The following is a 16,255-nucleotide window of genomic DNA, read 5'->3' as shown; positions in this document are numbered from 1 at the left end:
TAACTTTTGTTTGTTTCGTGCTACAGATTTTTGTTTGGAGCGGTAGCTCCTTCACCCTCCTGCAGACGCTTGACTTTGAGGACGACATCATCAGTGTGACTCCGTTCACCCGTGCATATACGGTCTATTTAGTCCTTTGTCTGAACCGTGAGACGAGCGGGTGCCTCCTGCTTCAATGGTCCAACGCGAGATTTGGGAATCCACAACCTCTCCCTGTCTCGGGCAGGACCATCCAGGTGGAGACAGTCCAGACAAGGACAGAGGACACAATCTTGTTGCTTCTTCTTCAAGGTAATGGATCCATATACATATATATAAATATATATATATATGAATCAAACAATGAGGTGTTATATATGTGTGTATATATATATATATATATATATATATATATATATGTGCGTGTGTATATATATATATATGTGTATATATATATGTATGTATATGTATATATATATATATATATATAGATGTATAATATATACATCTATATATATATATGTGTGTGTATATATGTACATGTGTGTATATATGTGTATATGTGTGTGTGTATGTATGTATATGTGTATATATGTATATGTGTGTATATATATGTATGCATATATATATGTAACAATATATGTGTGTGTATATATATGTATGTGTATATGTATATACAGGCATGTGTATGCAGTGACGTGCAGTGAGGTTCATGGCTGGTGAGGCACTGACTTCATCACAGTCAGATTTACAAACATATGAACCCTAAAGAGTATCTTATTCACCATTTGATTGGCAGCAGTTAACGGGTTATGTTTAAAAGCTCATACCAGCATTCTTCCCTGCTTGGCACTCAGCATCAAGGGTTGGAATTGGGGGTTATTAAATCACCAAAAATTATTCCCAGGCGCGGCGCCGCTGCTGCCCACTGCTCCCCTCACCTCCCAGGGGGTGATCAAGGGGATGGGTCAAATGCAGAGGACAAATTTCATTACACCTAGTGTGTGTGTGACAATCATTGGTACTTTAACTTAACTTTAACTTTACACATACAAACTGTAGCACACAAAAAAGCACATTTAATTAAAAAAAACGTTATTATGGTCTTACCTTTACTTATAAAATAAGTCCATGAGCCGCTGTTGTGCTGGATTAATCACCCACTGACGAGAGTGTTATATCTATATAACTAAAGCCCTCACTTAAACTTTCCACGTGCAAGATTGAATCTATTTAAAAAAGTGTAACCGAGGGTTTATAAATGCTGTATGAAACTACAAAATAAACACGGAGGCTCCAGTTTACACGAGGACCACTTTATTTACCTTCTTTCAAAAACTTCCGCTCAACTCCAACGTGTCATCACTTCCGCTCTTAGCGCCTTCAAAATAAGAGCTCAAGGCATATACTGTATAACAGCGCATAACAGGAACTTAACATCACAAAGAGGAAAGCCCATAAAAATAGGTTACAAAAGTTATTTAATAAGAAGCCAAAAAGTGCAAAAACAATAATGTTCCTGTTGGAGGAGTTGTGAATTAGGTACACCTGCAGTCTGCAGGTGTACCTAATGTTGTGGCCCTGCAGTCATTCACAACTTCTCCAACACGAACATTATTGTTTCTGCACTTTTTGGCTTCTTATGAAATAACTTTTTTAAATAGATTCAATCTTGCACGTGGAAGGTTTAAGTGTGGGCTTTAGTTGATATAACACTCCCGTCAGGGGTTGCCGGAGGCGAGGGGTGCAGGAGGCGAGCCCAAGCCAGTGCGTCTTTTGCAGCCGTTTTATGATCGCTCAGCACAAGAAATACTTTACACACATACAGTTGTTGACAAAATACACTGTACATTATACACCTCAGCTAACTAAACTATGGAAATGTATAATATAATTCATATAGCAATACGGTCTCACTGCACAGCAGACCAGCAGTTAGCCGAGTCCGCAATCCATGGTGAGGCACAACGCAGTGACGTGCCTCAACTGGCTGCTGATCACCGCACCGTCTCTTCTCAGTATTTGAACGGCAAATGTGAAAATTCAGCGATTTTAAATAAAAATAATCTTAAAACGGGTGAAGTTAAATGGAAAATAACTTTATAGTATAATCACTGGATACATATAACAATTTAATAAAATAAAATTCTTTTTACATTTTTTTTCTTTCCATGATGGCAGGTGAGGCCCCGCCTCACCTGCCTCTAGTGACTGCACGTCACTGTGTTTATGTATATACATTATATATATATATGTTTATATTGTTTTTACATTGTATTTATCTAACTGTATTTATTTGTTTATTTCATATATTTTTTGTATTTTTTATTGAATTTATGTTTTATGTTTTATTTATTAGAATCAGAGAGAGGAATGCTCCTAGTAGAAAGTCCTACACAAAACTCAAATGTGTAGAAGCCTCACGATTTAGTTTTGGGAAAAATTTCACATTTCTTAGTTTGTTTTTTTCTTTTATGCTTTTACTTTTGTAAGTCAGCCTCGCCACACTGGTATGTTCACACTGCAGGTCAATTACAATTTTTTTTTGCCCATAAGTGACATTTATCTGATGTTTTAATGTCAACATGAACAACACAAATCCGACACAGGTCCCTAAATCCAATATGTAGCCGACGAAACTGCATGTTGGTTAGGGATGCTCCAAAAAATAGATTCCACACCCAAATCACGATTCATGTAGATAGATAGATAGATTCATAATTTTAAAAATTTGATATTTTAAATTCAGTAGGAAGGGGATTTATATTACCCCATTCATCACGGTTTATCTGACACATGAAACGTGTCAAATTGGGATGGTTGCAACGCCCACTTTTGCCGCCAGATGGCAGTAGAGTGTTGAATATCCTAAAATGTGTTTTGTGGCAATTCCAACTTTCACCACAGCTTCAGTTGCTACGTAGAGTGGCAATAATAATATAAATAAATACATCTTTAAACAAGTACTAAACTCGGTCATTAATTATTCTAATTAGAAATAAACACAAACATCTTTTAATAATTTTATTTTATTATTTGAATATTACATAATCATTCATGATTTAATGAATTATTTAATCATTAATATAATAAATATTCATTTATTTGTTTAATTTTGTCCCATTTGGACATTGTCAGTGCTTCATGAATTATTCAATAACTAATTTAAGCGTTTATTTTATTATTTCAGGATTTAATGAATTGTTTATCCAGCCATCCATCCATCCATTTAATCATTTAAATATTAAATATTAATTTATTTGTTAAATTTTGTCCCATTTGGACCATGTCAGGGCTTCATGAATTATTTAATCACTTAAATTATCCATCCATCCCTCCATTTTCTACCGCTTATCCCTTTTTGGGGTCACGGGGGGTGCTGGAGCCTATCTATTTAATGAACTACTTAATCATTTAAATATCAAATTGTATTTGTTTTATTTTGTCCCATTTGGACCTTGTCAGCGCTTTGTGAATGATTTAATCACTCAATTGTTGTTTTATTATTTCATGATTTAATTAATTATTTATTCATTTAAATATCAAATATTTATTTGTTTTATTTGGTCCCATTTAGTGATTTACCTGTCAAACTCGGCCGTCTGTATATACGGATATAAAAACACATCAAACCTGACAAACTAGGGGGGGTGCACAATACACTTTAGCCACCAGATGGCAATAGCATGTGTTTTCTGGCTATTCCAACTTTGACCACAGTTGCTCTATAGAGTGGCGCTTTCCAACATTTTCAGCAGACCGCCTTGCAAAACTCTCACAAGAGAGATCCACCTTCTGTGTTAGTAAACCGTCTACCTGTCTACAGGTGTGCCTCCTTCCTGTGAAGTTCTCCGGTGGAGAGTCGGGCAACCTTCGCCGGAGTTGGTTCAGTCCGTTCCTCATCCAGGCCTCACCTCCGTGCATCCTTTCACCACGACGTCTCACCTCAGTAAGGGTTTGACTTGAACGTCTAAAGAAAGGCAAGACTATCCGCTGACAAGACGTCTTTTTACCAGCTTACCTCCTCCTGGCTGGTGGAAACAGCTCCTCCCTCTACTCCTGGAGGGCTGACCTCAACTTCTTCTCGGTCTTACTCGAGTCCCCTCCGGCTACGAGATTCCTCTCCTTTCAAGTCCCATCCCTCAACACCACCAAGACAATCTTAGCTTCTTCTGAGGAGAAGCGCTCCAGACTCTATGAGTTCACGTCCGTCTCCAATCAGTCGGACTTCATCCCCAGGTACTGTTGGAATCATCCATTCTGCCAAACCTAGTTCAACAGTTTTCGCTTCCTACCACCTCAGTTTTGGCGAGCTGCAGTTTCTACCCGGCGACAGCCGACTCCAGATCGCAGTGAACGTCATCGACGATGATGTTCCTGAGCAGCAGGAGCACTTCCAGGTCCGCCTGAAGAATCCGAAAGGCGGGGCAGAGATCGGATTCGGCGGTCAGGTGACCGTGGTGGTTCCCAGCAACGACAATGCCCATGGAGTGATCGGCTTTGCTAAGGCAAGCTAATGCAATCATTCACTTTCCATCAATCAACTAAATCCATTCATTCATTCATTGATTTCCTTCCATGATATACAAACCCCAAAACCAGTGAAGTTGGCACGTTGTGTAAATGGTAAATAAAAACAAAATACAATGATTTGCAAATCCTCTTCAACCTATATTCAATTGAATAGACTGTAAAGACAATATATTTAATGTTCCAACTGTAAAACTTTGTTATTTTTTGCAAATATTAGCTCATTTGGAATTTGATGGCTGCTACATGTTTCAAAAACTTGAACTAACATATTTTAACTAACATACTTTAACTAACATACTATACCCTTTGGACTTTGAATCTGCCTCTTGTCTGCTTTTGGGTCCGCCAGCTTGTTAATTCATAACAATTTTACCACTTTTGACGTGTGTTTGGGGTCACCCAACTGCGCCCAAGACCCAACCTCCGGGCTTATTATTTTAGGTTGTCCTGAAGAATTTGGAGGTAATCCTCCTTTTTCATTGTCCCATTTACTCTCTGTAAAGCACCAGTTCCATTGGCAGCAAAACAGGCCCAGAGCATAATACTACCACCACCATGCTTGACGGTAGGAATTGGTGTTCCTGGAATTAAAGGCCTCACCTTTTCTCCTCCAAACATATTGCTGGGTATTGTGGCCAAACAGCTCAATTTGTTTCATCTGACCACAGAACTTTCCTCCAGAAGGTCTTATCTTTGTCCATGTGATGTCGTGTGGACAATGCTGAAGCAACAAGTCCATGTCAGAAAACCAACAAATTTAGCTGAACTGCACCAATGTTGTCAATTTAACCAGAAGCTTGTGGATGGCTACCAAAAGCGCCTTATTGCAGCGAAACTTGCCAAGGGACAAATATTAACATTGCTGTATGTATACTTTTGACCCAGCAGATTTGGTCACATTTTCAGTAGACCCATAATAAATTCATAAAAGAACCAAACTTCATGAATGCTTTTTGTGACCAACAAGTATGTGCTCCAATCACTCTATCACACAAAAATAAGGGTTGTAGAAATGATTGGAAACTCAAGACAGCCATGACATTATGTTCTTTACAAGTGTATGCAAACTTTTGACCACAACTGTATATACCTGAGAGTCGTATTTTTTCTTACCTGATGCTACCAGGCTCGCGTGCTAACTCTTATCTACCAAAATTGCTTTTTATCCTCTCCTTTTTTCTCTCTCTCTTGTTGACGTTTTTCCAGAGTTCCCTATCGATGGAGGTTGAAGAGCTGGAGCAAAACCGTCAAATCTCTCTCGTTGTGGAGAGGAGACGGGGGACTTTTGGCCGACTGACCGTTCACTGGCAGGCCAACGGGAATCTGGCGGACATTTACCCCACTTCTGGAGTGGTGCGTGCCTTTATCACACTCGCTCATGGTACCTGCTTACGCCAATACAGAGAGTAGCTTATAGAAGTAAGAACACCTGAGCAGCCATTTTCTTACAATCTTCTCAAGGTACAGTGCGATAGAAATTCGATTCAGATATACTTTGGAGTAGTCAGTGTATAGCTTTGTATATCTCGTAAAAAAAGGAGTCAACACACAGCCTCGTGTGTGAAATGTGAAGGTCCGTGCTCACTCAGTTTATAAAGCAGGGTGACGAACCCGAGATGTCGTCCTCACAGGTAACCTTCTCAGAGGGCCAATCAACCGCCATCATCCCGCTGGCTGTGCTCGCAGACGACGTAGCGGAACTGAGGGAAAGCGTCGGCGTCACCCTGATGGACGTCACCACCGTGGGGTTGCGGGACTTCCGACAAGCGGCGGTTATCGACGAGCTGCGAGCCAACGCTCTGCTCACCATCCCGCCCAATGGCTCCCCCTACGGGGTGATCGGATGGCATCTGGACTCTCGCATTACCGTCACGCAAGAACCGCACGGTGAGGATTATTCCATCTAGAATACATTTTATACTTCTGTGGACCGCCACTTGATTTTAGGTGGCCTGCCCCATAATTCTAACGTGGCACGCCACATAATTCTAATGTCACCCGCTAAGTCTTTTTATGTGGTCCGCCACATCATTTAAATTGGCCCTCAACATCATTCCTGTGGCTCCCCCCCCACATTTTTTTAAGGTGGCCCTCCTTGAAATTTTATTTTGCCCTCCATATCATTTATGTGGCCCCCGACATTTATATATATATATATATACATATGTAATTTTAATCTGGCCCTCCACTTCGATTTAATGTGTGCTCCACGCCATTTATATGCCCTGAGAAAGGCTGAAAATAAAAAAGCACTTTCTGGCTAAATGTATTTTTTAGATTTTCTAGTTTTGGTTATCAAAAATAAATACTTAAATATCTGCTTGTCAACTTGACTTACGATTTCAAAATAAGTTATTTATCAATCTGTAAGAAAAAATATATAAATCAAAAACAGTTGCCTTTGTAAATTGTATATCAATTATATATATGTATATATGTATATATATAATATATGTATGTATATATTATTTATTTATATATATATATATATATACATGTATATATATATGTAAATATATGTGTATATATGTGGATATATATGTGTATAAAATGTGTATATATATGTATATATATGTGTATGTATGTGTATATATATGATATATACATATGTATATATATATGTATATGTATATATGTGTATATATATATATATGTATATACTGTATATGTATGTATATATATGTGTGTATATATATGTATATATATATATATGTATATATATGTATATATATATATATATATATATGTATATATATGTATATATATTAATATATATATATGTATATATGTGTATATATATGTATATATATGTGTATATATATGTATATATATATATGTGTATATGTATATATATATATGTGTGTATATATGTATATATATATATATGTGTGTGTATATATATATGTGTATATATATATATACATATATATATATATATTTATATATATATATATATATGTGTGTATATATATATGTGTATATATATATATACATATATATATATTTATATATATATATATATATATATATATATATATATATATAACATACTTTTAACTAGCAAACTTTGTACTATATATATATATATATATATATATATATATATATATGTATATATATATATATATATATATATATATATATATGTATATATATATATATATATATTCACTGTTGGATGTGGCCATAAGTGATTGCTTCCGTCACACGCAGGATTCTCACAGTAAAGAGGCAACATACAACCTTACCTACTGTAGTTGCTGTCTGTCTATAGTGTCTGGAGGGTCCCGCTATCCACTGAGGATCGCTAAGGGGCCCTATTTTGCACAAACACAGCATGTCAATCTAAAATATATCCAAGCCCCTTCCTGCTCCGTCACAGATAAGAATATAACAGCGAGTGTCCCCCCCCCATGTTGTTGCTGCCTTGCAAGTTAGATACACTGGGCTTGATCCTTGCAGGAAATGATGGAAAAAGCAAATTCATGTTATGAATTTATGATTTTTGTAGTACAAAATGTATTTGTGAACAATCGATTTTTCTTGAAATGATGTTAGTCCATTCAAAGTGAATTGAAGTTGTACAAAATTAGTTTTACACCATTAAAAAATAAGTAAATACAATTCTTCTTTTGGGCCCCAATTACGGCCCATTAGCACATTTTGATTTTGGCCCTTGGAGGCAAAAAGTGTTGATGTAAACAATCCATCCCAGTCATTACTTCTTACTTACTTGCAGGCTCTCCACTCAATGTGACTCTGACCATAGTGAGGGAGCGTGGCTCCTCTGGGGATGTGGCAATACATTATGGCACCAGAGCGGCGTTGCACCAGCCTCCATCCAACATGGCCGCCGCTGGTCAGGACTACGTTGCCCAGGACGGCACCCTCACGATGACCGAGGGGACAACTGTGGCCCTCGTGGCCATCACGATCCTTCCAGTAGGAAGACGCCACTCCCATGTTCAGCGTGTGTTCCAGCCCTGCACTGTACATATACAGTATGTCATTTGTTTCTCTGCAAAAGGACGACCTTCCAGAACTAGCCGAGCATTTCCTGGTCAACATCACAGGCGTGGAGCTCGTTAGCGGGCAGGTGGGAGCAGACCAGCCCACTGTGAAGAGAGCCGGCATGGAGGTCGCTGAGGTCACCATCCGGGAGAATGATGACCCTCGAGGGATCCTGCACTTTGTTGTGCCTGAGGTGAGCAACCCTGGTCATAGAGGTGCCTTCTTATTGTGCAATACTTCAACTGGCTACTAGAGTGCTAATCGCTAGATGGCCACTAGACCACTAATTGCTAGCTGGCAAATAATGTGCGAACCGCTAGGTGGCAACTAAAGCGCTAATTGCTAGCTGGCAACTAGACCACTAATCGCTAGCTGGCAAATAATGTGCGAACTGCTAGGTGGAAACTAAAGCGCTAATTGCTAGCTGGCAACTAGACCACTGATCGCTGGCTGTCAACAAATATACGAATTGCTAGCTGAAAACTAAAGAGCTAATTGCTAGCCGGCAACTAGTCAGCAAATCAACAGTCAGTATCTAGTCCGCAAAATGTAAGCTGACAACTAGAGCGCTAATCCCTAGCTGGTAACTAGAGCGCTAATCTCTAGCTGTCAACCAATGTGTAAATGCCTAGCTGGTAAATAATGTGCAAATCCCTAGCTGTTTACTAAAGTGCTAATCGCTAGCTGGCAACTAGACCACTAATCGCTAGCTGGCAAATAATGTGCGAACCGCTAGGTGGCAACTAGAGCACTAACCGCTAGCTGACAACTAGAGCGCTAATGGCTAGCTGGCAATTAGAGCGCTAATCCCTAGCTGCTAACGAGAGCGCTAATCCCTAGCTGGTAACTAGAGCGCTAATCGCTAGCTGGCAACTAGACCACTAATCACTAGCTGGTAACTAATGTGCGAATCCCTAGCTGGTAACTAGAGTGCTAATTGCTAGCTGGCAATTAGACCACTAATCGCTAGCTGGCAAATAATGTGCGAACCGCTAGGTGGCAACTAGAGCACTAACCGCTAGCTGACAACTAGAGCGCTAATGGCTAGCTGGCAATCAGAGCGCTAATCCCTAGCTGGTAACTAGAGCGCTAATCACTAGCTGGCAACTAGACCACTAATCGCTGGCTGTCAACTCATGTGCGAATCGCTAGCTGGAAACTAAAGCGCTAATTGCTAGTCGGCAACTATTCAGCAAATCAACAGTCAGCATCTAGTTCGCAAAACATAAGCTGGCAACTAGGCACTAACCGCTAGCTGACAACTAGAGCGCTAATGGCAAGCTGGAAATTAGAGCGCTGATCCTTAGCTGGTAACTAGAGCGCTAATCGCTAGCTGGCAAATAATGTGTGAACCGCTAGGTGGCTGTCAGGACTTGGTCCTGGGTGTGTGCTTTTCCGGGATGCAACGGAAAGTTGGCACGGGCGAGACGGGAATTAAGGTACATGGCGGGTTTTGATATATCAATTTAATATATCAAAAAAAAGGGATAAATGAAAGCGCGCATAGTGGCGGAGAATAAACTATGAAAAACAAAAAGATTATAAACATGGAACAAAAACTTACTTGGCTTGGACAAAAAAGGAGCAGCGTGAACATGGACATGAAACAATGGACAGAGCATAAATGTGGTGTGAAATCGTCAGAAAGACAAACTGAAAAACACTGAACTTAAATACTATGGACATGATTAGTGAAAGCAGGTGCGTGACTCAAAACGTGAAACAGGTGCGTGACGTGACAGGTGAAAACTAATGGTTGCTATGGTGACCAGACAAGGGAGTGAAAAGACAGAAACTAAACAAAAACATGACTTAAAACAAAAACATGATTACACAGACATGACAGTGGCAACTAGAGCACTAACCGCTAGCTGACAACTAGAGAGGCTAATGGCAAGATGGAAATTAGAGCGCTGATCCCCAGCTGGTAACTAGAGCGCTAATCGCTAGCTGGCAAATAATGTGTGAACCGCTAGGTGGCAACCAGAGCGCTAATTGCTAGCTGGCAACTAGTCTGCATATTAACAGCCAGCATCTAGTCCGCAACACATAAGCTGGCAACTAGAGCCCTAATCGCTAGCTGACAACTAGAGCGCTAATGGCTAGCTGGCAATTAGAGTGGTAATCCCTACCTGGTAACTAGAGCGCTAATCGCTAGCTGGCAACGAGACCACTAATCGCTGGCTGTCAACTAATGTGAGAATCGCTAGCTGGAAACTAAAGCGCTAATTGCTAGCCGGCAACTTGTCAGCAAATCAACAGTCAGCATCTAGTCCGCAAAACCTAAGCTGGCAACTAGTGCACTAATGGCTAGCTAACAACTAGAGCGCTAATGGCTAGCTGGCAATTAGAGCGCTAATCCCTAGCTGGTAACTAGAGCGCTAATCCCTAGCTGGTAACTAGAGCGCTAATCGCTAGCTGGCAAATAATGTGCGAATCCCTAGCCGGTAACTAATGTGCGAATCCCTTGCTGGTAACTAGAGTGCTAATCACTAGCTGGCAACTAGACCACTAATCGCTAGCTGGCAAATAATGTGTGAATCGCTAGGTGGCAACTAGAGCACTAACCGCTAGCTGACAACTAGAGCGCTAATGGCTATCTGGCAATTAGAGCGCTAATCCCTAGCTGGTAATTAGACCACTAATCGCTAGCTGTCAACTAATGTGCGAATCCCTAGCTGGTAACTAATGTGCGATTCCCTAGCTGGTAACTAGAGTGCTAATCGCTAGCTGACAACTAGAGCGCTAATGGCTGGCTGCAATTAGAGCGCTAATCCCTAGCTGGTAACAACAGTGCTTATCGCTAGCTGGCAACTAAACCACTAATCGCTGGCTGTCAACTAATGTGCGAATCACTAGCTGGAAACTAAAGCGCTAATTGTTGGCCGGCAACTAGTCAGCTAATCAACAGTCAGCATCTAGTCCGCAAAACCTAAGCTGACAACTAGTGCACTAATCGCTAGCTGACAACTAGAGCGCTAATGGCTAGCTGAAAATTAGAGCGCTAATCCCTAGCCGGTAACTAGAGCGCTAATCGCTAGCTGGCAGATCATGTGCGAACCGCTAGGTAGCAACCAGAGCGCTAATTGCTAGCCGGCAACTAGTCTGCATATCAACAGCCAGCATCTAGTCCGCAACACATAAGCTGGCAACTAGAGCCCTAATCGCTAGCTGACAACTAGAGCGCTAACGGCTAGCTGGCAATTAGAGCGCTAACTGCTGGTAACTAGAACACTAATCTAGAGCACCAATTGCTAGTTGACAACTGGTGTGCTAATCGTTAGCTGGCGACTACAGCGTTAATCTCCAGCTGGCAATTAGTCTGCAAATTGCTAGCTGTCAACTAGAGTGCTAATCGCTAGCTATCTTAAATGCCAACATGAGTAGAATAACAGTTGCTTAATGTTTGGACTTTACAAGTGAGCAGGGTGTCCATGACATAAACAACACTACAGGGTGTATATCAATGTTCATGTGGAATGGAAAACATTTTAAATGAGTGGAAAATGATTACATTTGAAAAGTCCCAACAACTAAACACCTGCAGTCACTAACTTGTCTGCTGGCTTCTTCTCCAGCAGGGCGCGCCTGCCATGATGGTGGCCCATGAGATGCCAGCAGCTGACAACATGGTGCACCTGAGAGTGGTGCGGCGTGCGGGTGTTACGGGAAGACTGGTGGCCTACTGGGAGGCTCAGCCCCTGACTGCTCTTCGGGAGGATTTCAGCCCCTCATCTGGCAACGTCACCTTCCAAGATGGCCAGGTAAACACCAAGTCTACTCAAGGCTTCTACCTCGTGAATATTCATGAGTAAGTAACATTTCAAATTATAACCACCATTTTTATATCAATATTCTTGTTTTGTAAACCCAGCTACTATTGGCTGGTTGTGCTGTTTACGTTTCTGAGTTGATATTTTAACTAAAATACTTGAACTAACATACTTTACAACTTTAACTGCCATATTTTAACTAACATACTTTAACTAAAATACTTTACAACTTTAACTGCCATATTTTAACTAGCAAACTCAAACTAACATATTTTAACTAACATACTATACCACTATGACATATTTTAAGTAGCAAACTTGAACTAACATATTTTAACTAACATACTTTAAACTAAAATAGTTTACTAACATACTGTAAAACTTGAACTAACATATTTTAACTAGCAAACTTGAACTAACATATTTCAACTAAAATACTTTAAACTAAAATAGTTTACTAACATACTGTAAAACTTTAACTAACATATTTTAACTAACATACTTTAACTAACATACTATACCACTATGACATATTTTAACTAGCAAACTTGAACTAACACATTTCAACTAACATACTTTAAACTAAAATAGTTTACTAACATACTGTAAAACTTTAACTAACATATTTTAACTAGCAAACTTGAACTAACATACTTTAACTAAAACTTTAACTGCCATATTTTAACTAGCAAACTCAAACTAACATATTTTAACTAACATACTTTAACTAACATACTATACCAATATGACACATTTAACTAGCAAACTTGAACTAACATGTTTCAACTAACATACTTTAAACTAAAATAGTTTAACTAACATACTGTAAAACTTTAACTAACATATTTTAACTAGCAAACTTGAACTAACATAATTTAGGTAACATACTTTAACTAACATACAATACAACTATTACATATTTTAACTAGCAAACTTGAACTAACATACTTTAACTAAAATACTTTAACTAACATACTGTAAAACTCTAACCAACATATTTTAACCAGCAAACTTGAACTAACATATTTTAGCTAACATACTTTAACTAACATACTTTAACTAACATTCTATACAATTTTAACTGCCATTTTCTAACTAGCAAATTTGAACTAACATTTTAACTAACATACTTTAATGAAAATAATTTAAGTAACATACTATACAACTTTAACTGCCATATTTTAATTAGCAAACTTGAACAAACATATTTTAACTAACATACTATACAATTTTAACTGACATATTTTGACTAGCAAACATGAGCTAAAATATTTTAACTAATAAACTTGAACTAAAATACTTTAACTAACATACTTTACAACTTTAGCTGACATATTTTAACGAGCAAACTTGAACTAACATATTTTAACTAGCATACTTTAACTAACATACTATACAATTTTAACTGCCATATTTTAACTAGCAAACTTGAACTAACATATTTTAAATAATATACGTTAACTAAAATCATTTAACTAAAATACTTTAACTAACATTCTATATAACTTTAACTGAGATATTTTAACTGGCAAACTTGAAGTAACATATTTTAACTAACATACTTTAACTGAAATACTTTAACATATTTTACAACTTTAGCTGACATATTTTAACTAGCAAACTTGAACAAACATATTTTTACTAACATTTTTTAACTAACATACTTTAATTGAAATACTTTAACTAACATAATTTACAACTTTACTGACATATTTTAACTAGCAAACTTGAACTAACATATTTAAACTAATCTATTTTAACTAACCTACTTTAACTAAAATACTTTAACTAAAACAATTTAATTAACATTCTATACAATTTTAACTGACATTTTGACTAGCAAACTTGAACTAACATATTTTAACTAACATACTTTAAATAAAATACTTTTACTAACATACTATACAACTTTCACTGACGTATTTTTATCTAGCAAACTTGAACTAACATATTTTAACTAACATACTTTAACTAAAATACTTTTACTAACCTACTATATAACTTTAACTGACATATTTTAACTAAAATACTTTTACTAACATACTTTACAACTTTAACTGCCATATTATAACTAGAAAACTTGAACAAACATATTTTAACTAGCATACTTTAACTAACATACTATACAATTTTAACTGCCATATTTTAACTAGCAAACTTGAACTAACATATTTTAACTAACGTACTTTAACTAAAATTCTTTATATATTTAACTGACATATTTTAACTAGCAAACTTTAACTAACATATTTTAACTAACATACTTTAAGTGAAATACTTTGACTAAAATAATTTAACTTACATTCTGTATAACAGTAACTGACATATTTTAACTAGAACACTTGAAGTAACATATTTTTACTAACATACTTTAAGTGAAATACTTTGACTAAAATATTTTACAACTTTAACTGACATATTTTAACTAGCAAACTTGAACTAACATACTTTAAGTAAAATACTTTGACCAAAATAATTTAATTTACATACAATACAATTTTAACTGGCATATTTTAACTAGCAAACTTGAACTAACATGTTTTAACTAACATACTTTAACTAAAATACTTTTACTAACATACTATATAACTTTAACTGACATATTTTAACTAGCAAACTTGAACAAACATATTTTTACTAACATACTTTAACGAAAATACTTGAACTAACATACTATATACAACATTAACTGCCATATTTTAACTAGCAAACTTGAACATATTTTAACTAACATATTTTAACTAACATTTTAACTAAGATACTTTAACTAAAATACTTTTACTAACATACTATATAACTTTAACTGACATATTTTAACTAAAATACTTTTACTAACATACATTACAACTTTAGCTGCCATATTATAACTAGAAAACTTGAACAAACATTTTAACTAACATACTTTAACTAACACACTTTAACATACTTTACAACTTTAACTGACATATTTTAACTAGCAAACCTGAACAAACATATTTTAACTAACATACTTTAACTAACATACTTTAACTAAAATACTTTAACATACTTTACAACTTTAACTGACATATTTTAACTAGCAAACCTGAACAAACATATTAGAGCTAACATAATTCAACTAAAATACTTTAACTGACAATCTATGCAATTTTAACTGACATATTTTAACGAGCAAACTTGAACTAACATTTTAAGTAACATACTTTAACTAACATACTATACAACTTTAACTGACAAATTTTAACTAGCAAACTTGAACTAACATATTTTAACTAACATACTTTAACTAACATACTATACAACTTTAACTAACAAATGTTAACTAGCAAATTTGAACAAACATATTTTAGCTAATATACTTCAACTAACATACTATACAATTTTAACTGACATATTTTAACTAGCAAACTTGAACTAACATATTTTAACTAACATACTTTAAGTCGAATACTTTAACTAACATACTATACAATTTTACTGCCATATTTTAACTACCAAACTTGAACTAACATATTTTAACTAACATACTTTAACAGACTTTACAACTTTAACTGACATATTTTAACTAGCAAACCTGAACAAACATATTTTAGCTAACATACTTGAACTAAAATACTTGAACTAACATACTATACAATTTTAACTGACATATTTTAACTAGCAAACTTGAACTAACATACCTTAAGTAAAATACTTTGACTAAAATAATTTAATTAACATACGATACATTTTTAACTGGCATATTTTAACTAGCAAACTTGAACTAACATGTTTTAACTAACATACTTTAACTAAAATACTTTTACTAACAAACTATATAACTTTAACTGACATATTTTAACTAGCAAACTTGAAAAAACATATTTTTACTAACATATTTTAACGAAAATACTTGAACTAACATACTATATACAACATTAACTGCCATATTTTAACTAGCAAACTTGAACATATTTTAACTAACATATTTTAACTAACAT

At 36.3% G+C, this 16,255-nt stretch overlaps 1 protein-coding gene across 1 annotated transcript in view; it reads left to right on the top strand.

Moving 5' to 3' along the window:
• adgrv1 (adhesion G protein-coupled receptor V1) overlaps positions 1–16,255 on the top strand; it is a 513,902-nt gene that overhangs the window by 233,960 nt on the left and 263,687 nt on the right. Inside the window, exons 52-60 of the mRNA XM_061980535.1 lie at positions 27–291; positions 3,806–3,928; positions 3,996–4,218; positions 4,283–4,487; positions 5,719–5,865; positions 6,144–6,399; positions 8,252–8,454; positions 8,540–8,716; positions 12,102–12,287. Of these exons, the coding sequence (XP_061836519.1) occupies positions 27–291; positions 3,806–3,928; positions 3,996–4,218; positions 4,283–4,487; positions 5,719–5,865; positions 6,144–6,399; positions 8,252–8,454; positions 8,540–8,716; positions 12,102–12,287 (1,785 nt within the window). The remainder of the gene's footprint in view (positions 1–26; positions 292–3,805; positions 3,929–3,995; positions 4,219–4,282; positions 4,488–5,718; positions 5,866–6,143; positions 6,400–8,251; positions 8,455–8,539; positions 8,717–12,101; positions 12,288–16,255) is intronic.

Source organism: Nerophis lumbriciformis, linkage group LG20, assembly GCF_033978685.3.
Source record: "Nerophis lumbriciformis linkage group LG20, RoL_Nlum_v2.1, whole genome shotgun sequence".
NCBI lineage: Eukaryota > Metazoa > Chordata > Actinopteri > Syngnathiformes > Syngnathidae > Nerophis > Nerophis lumbriciformis.
This window is presented reverse-complemented; position numbering and strand designations above follow the sequence as displayed.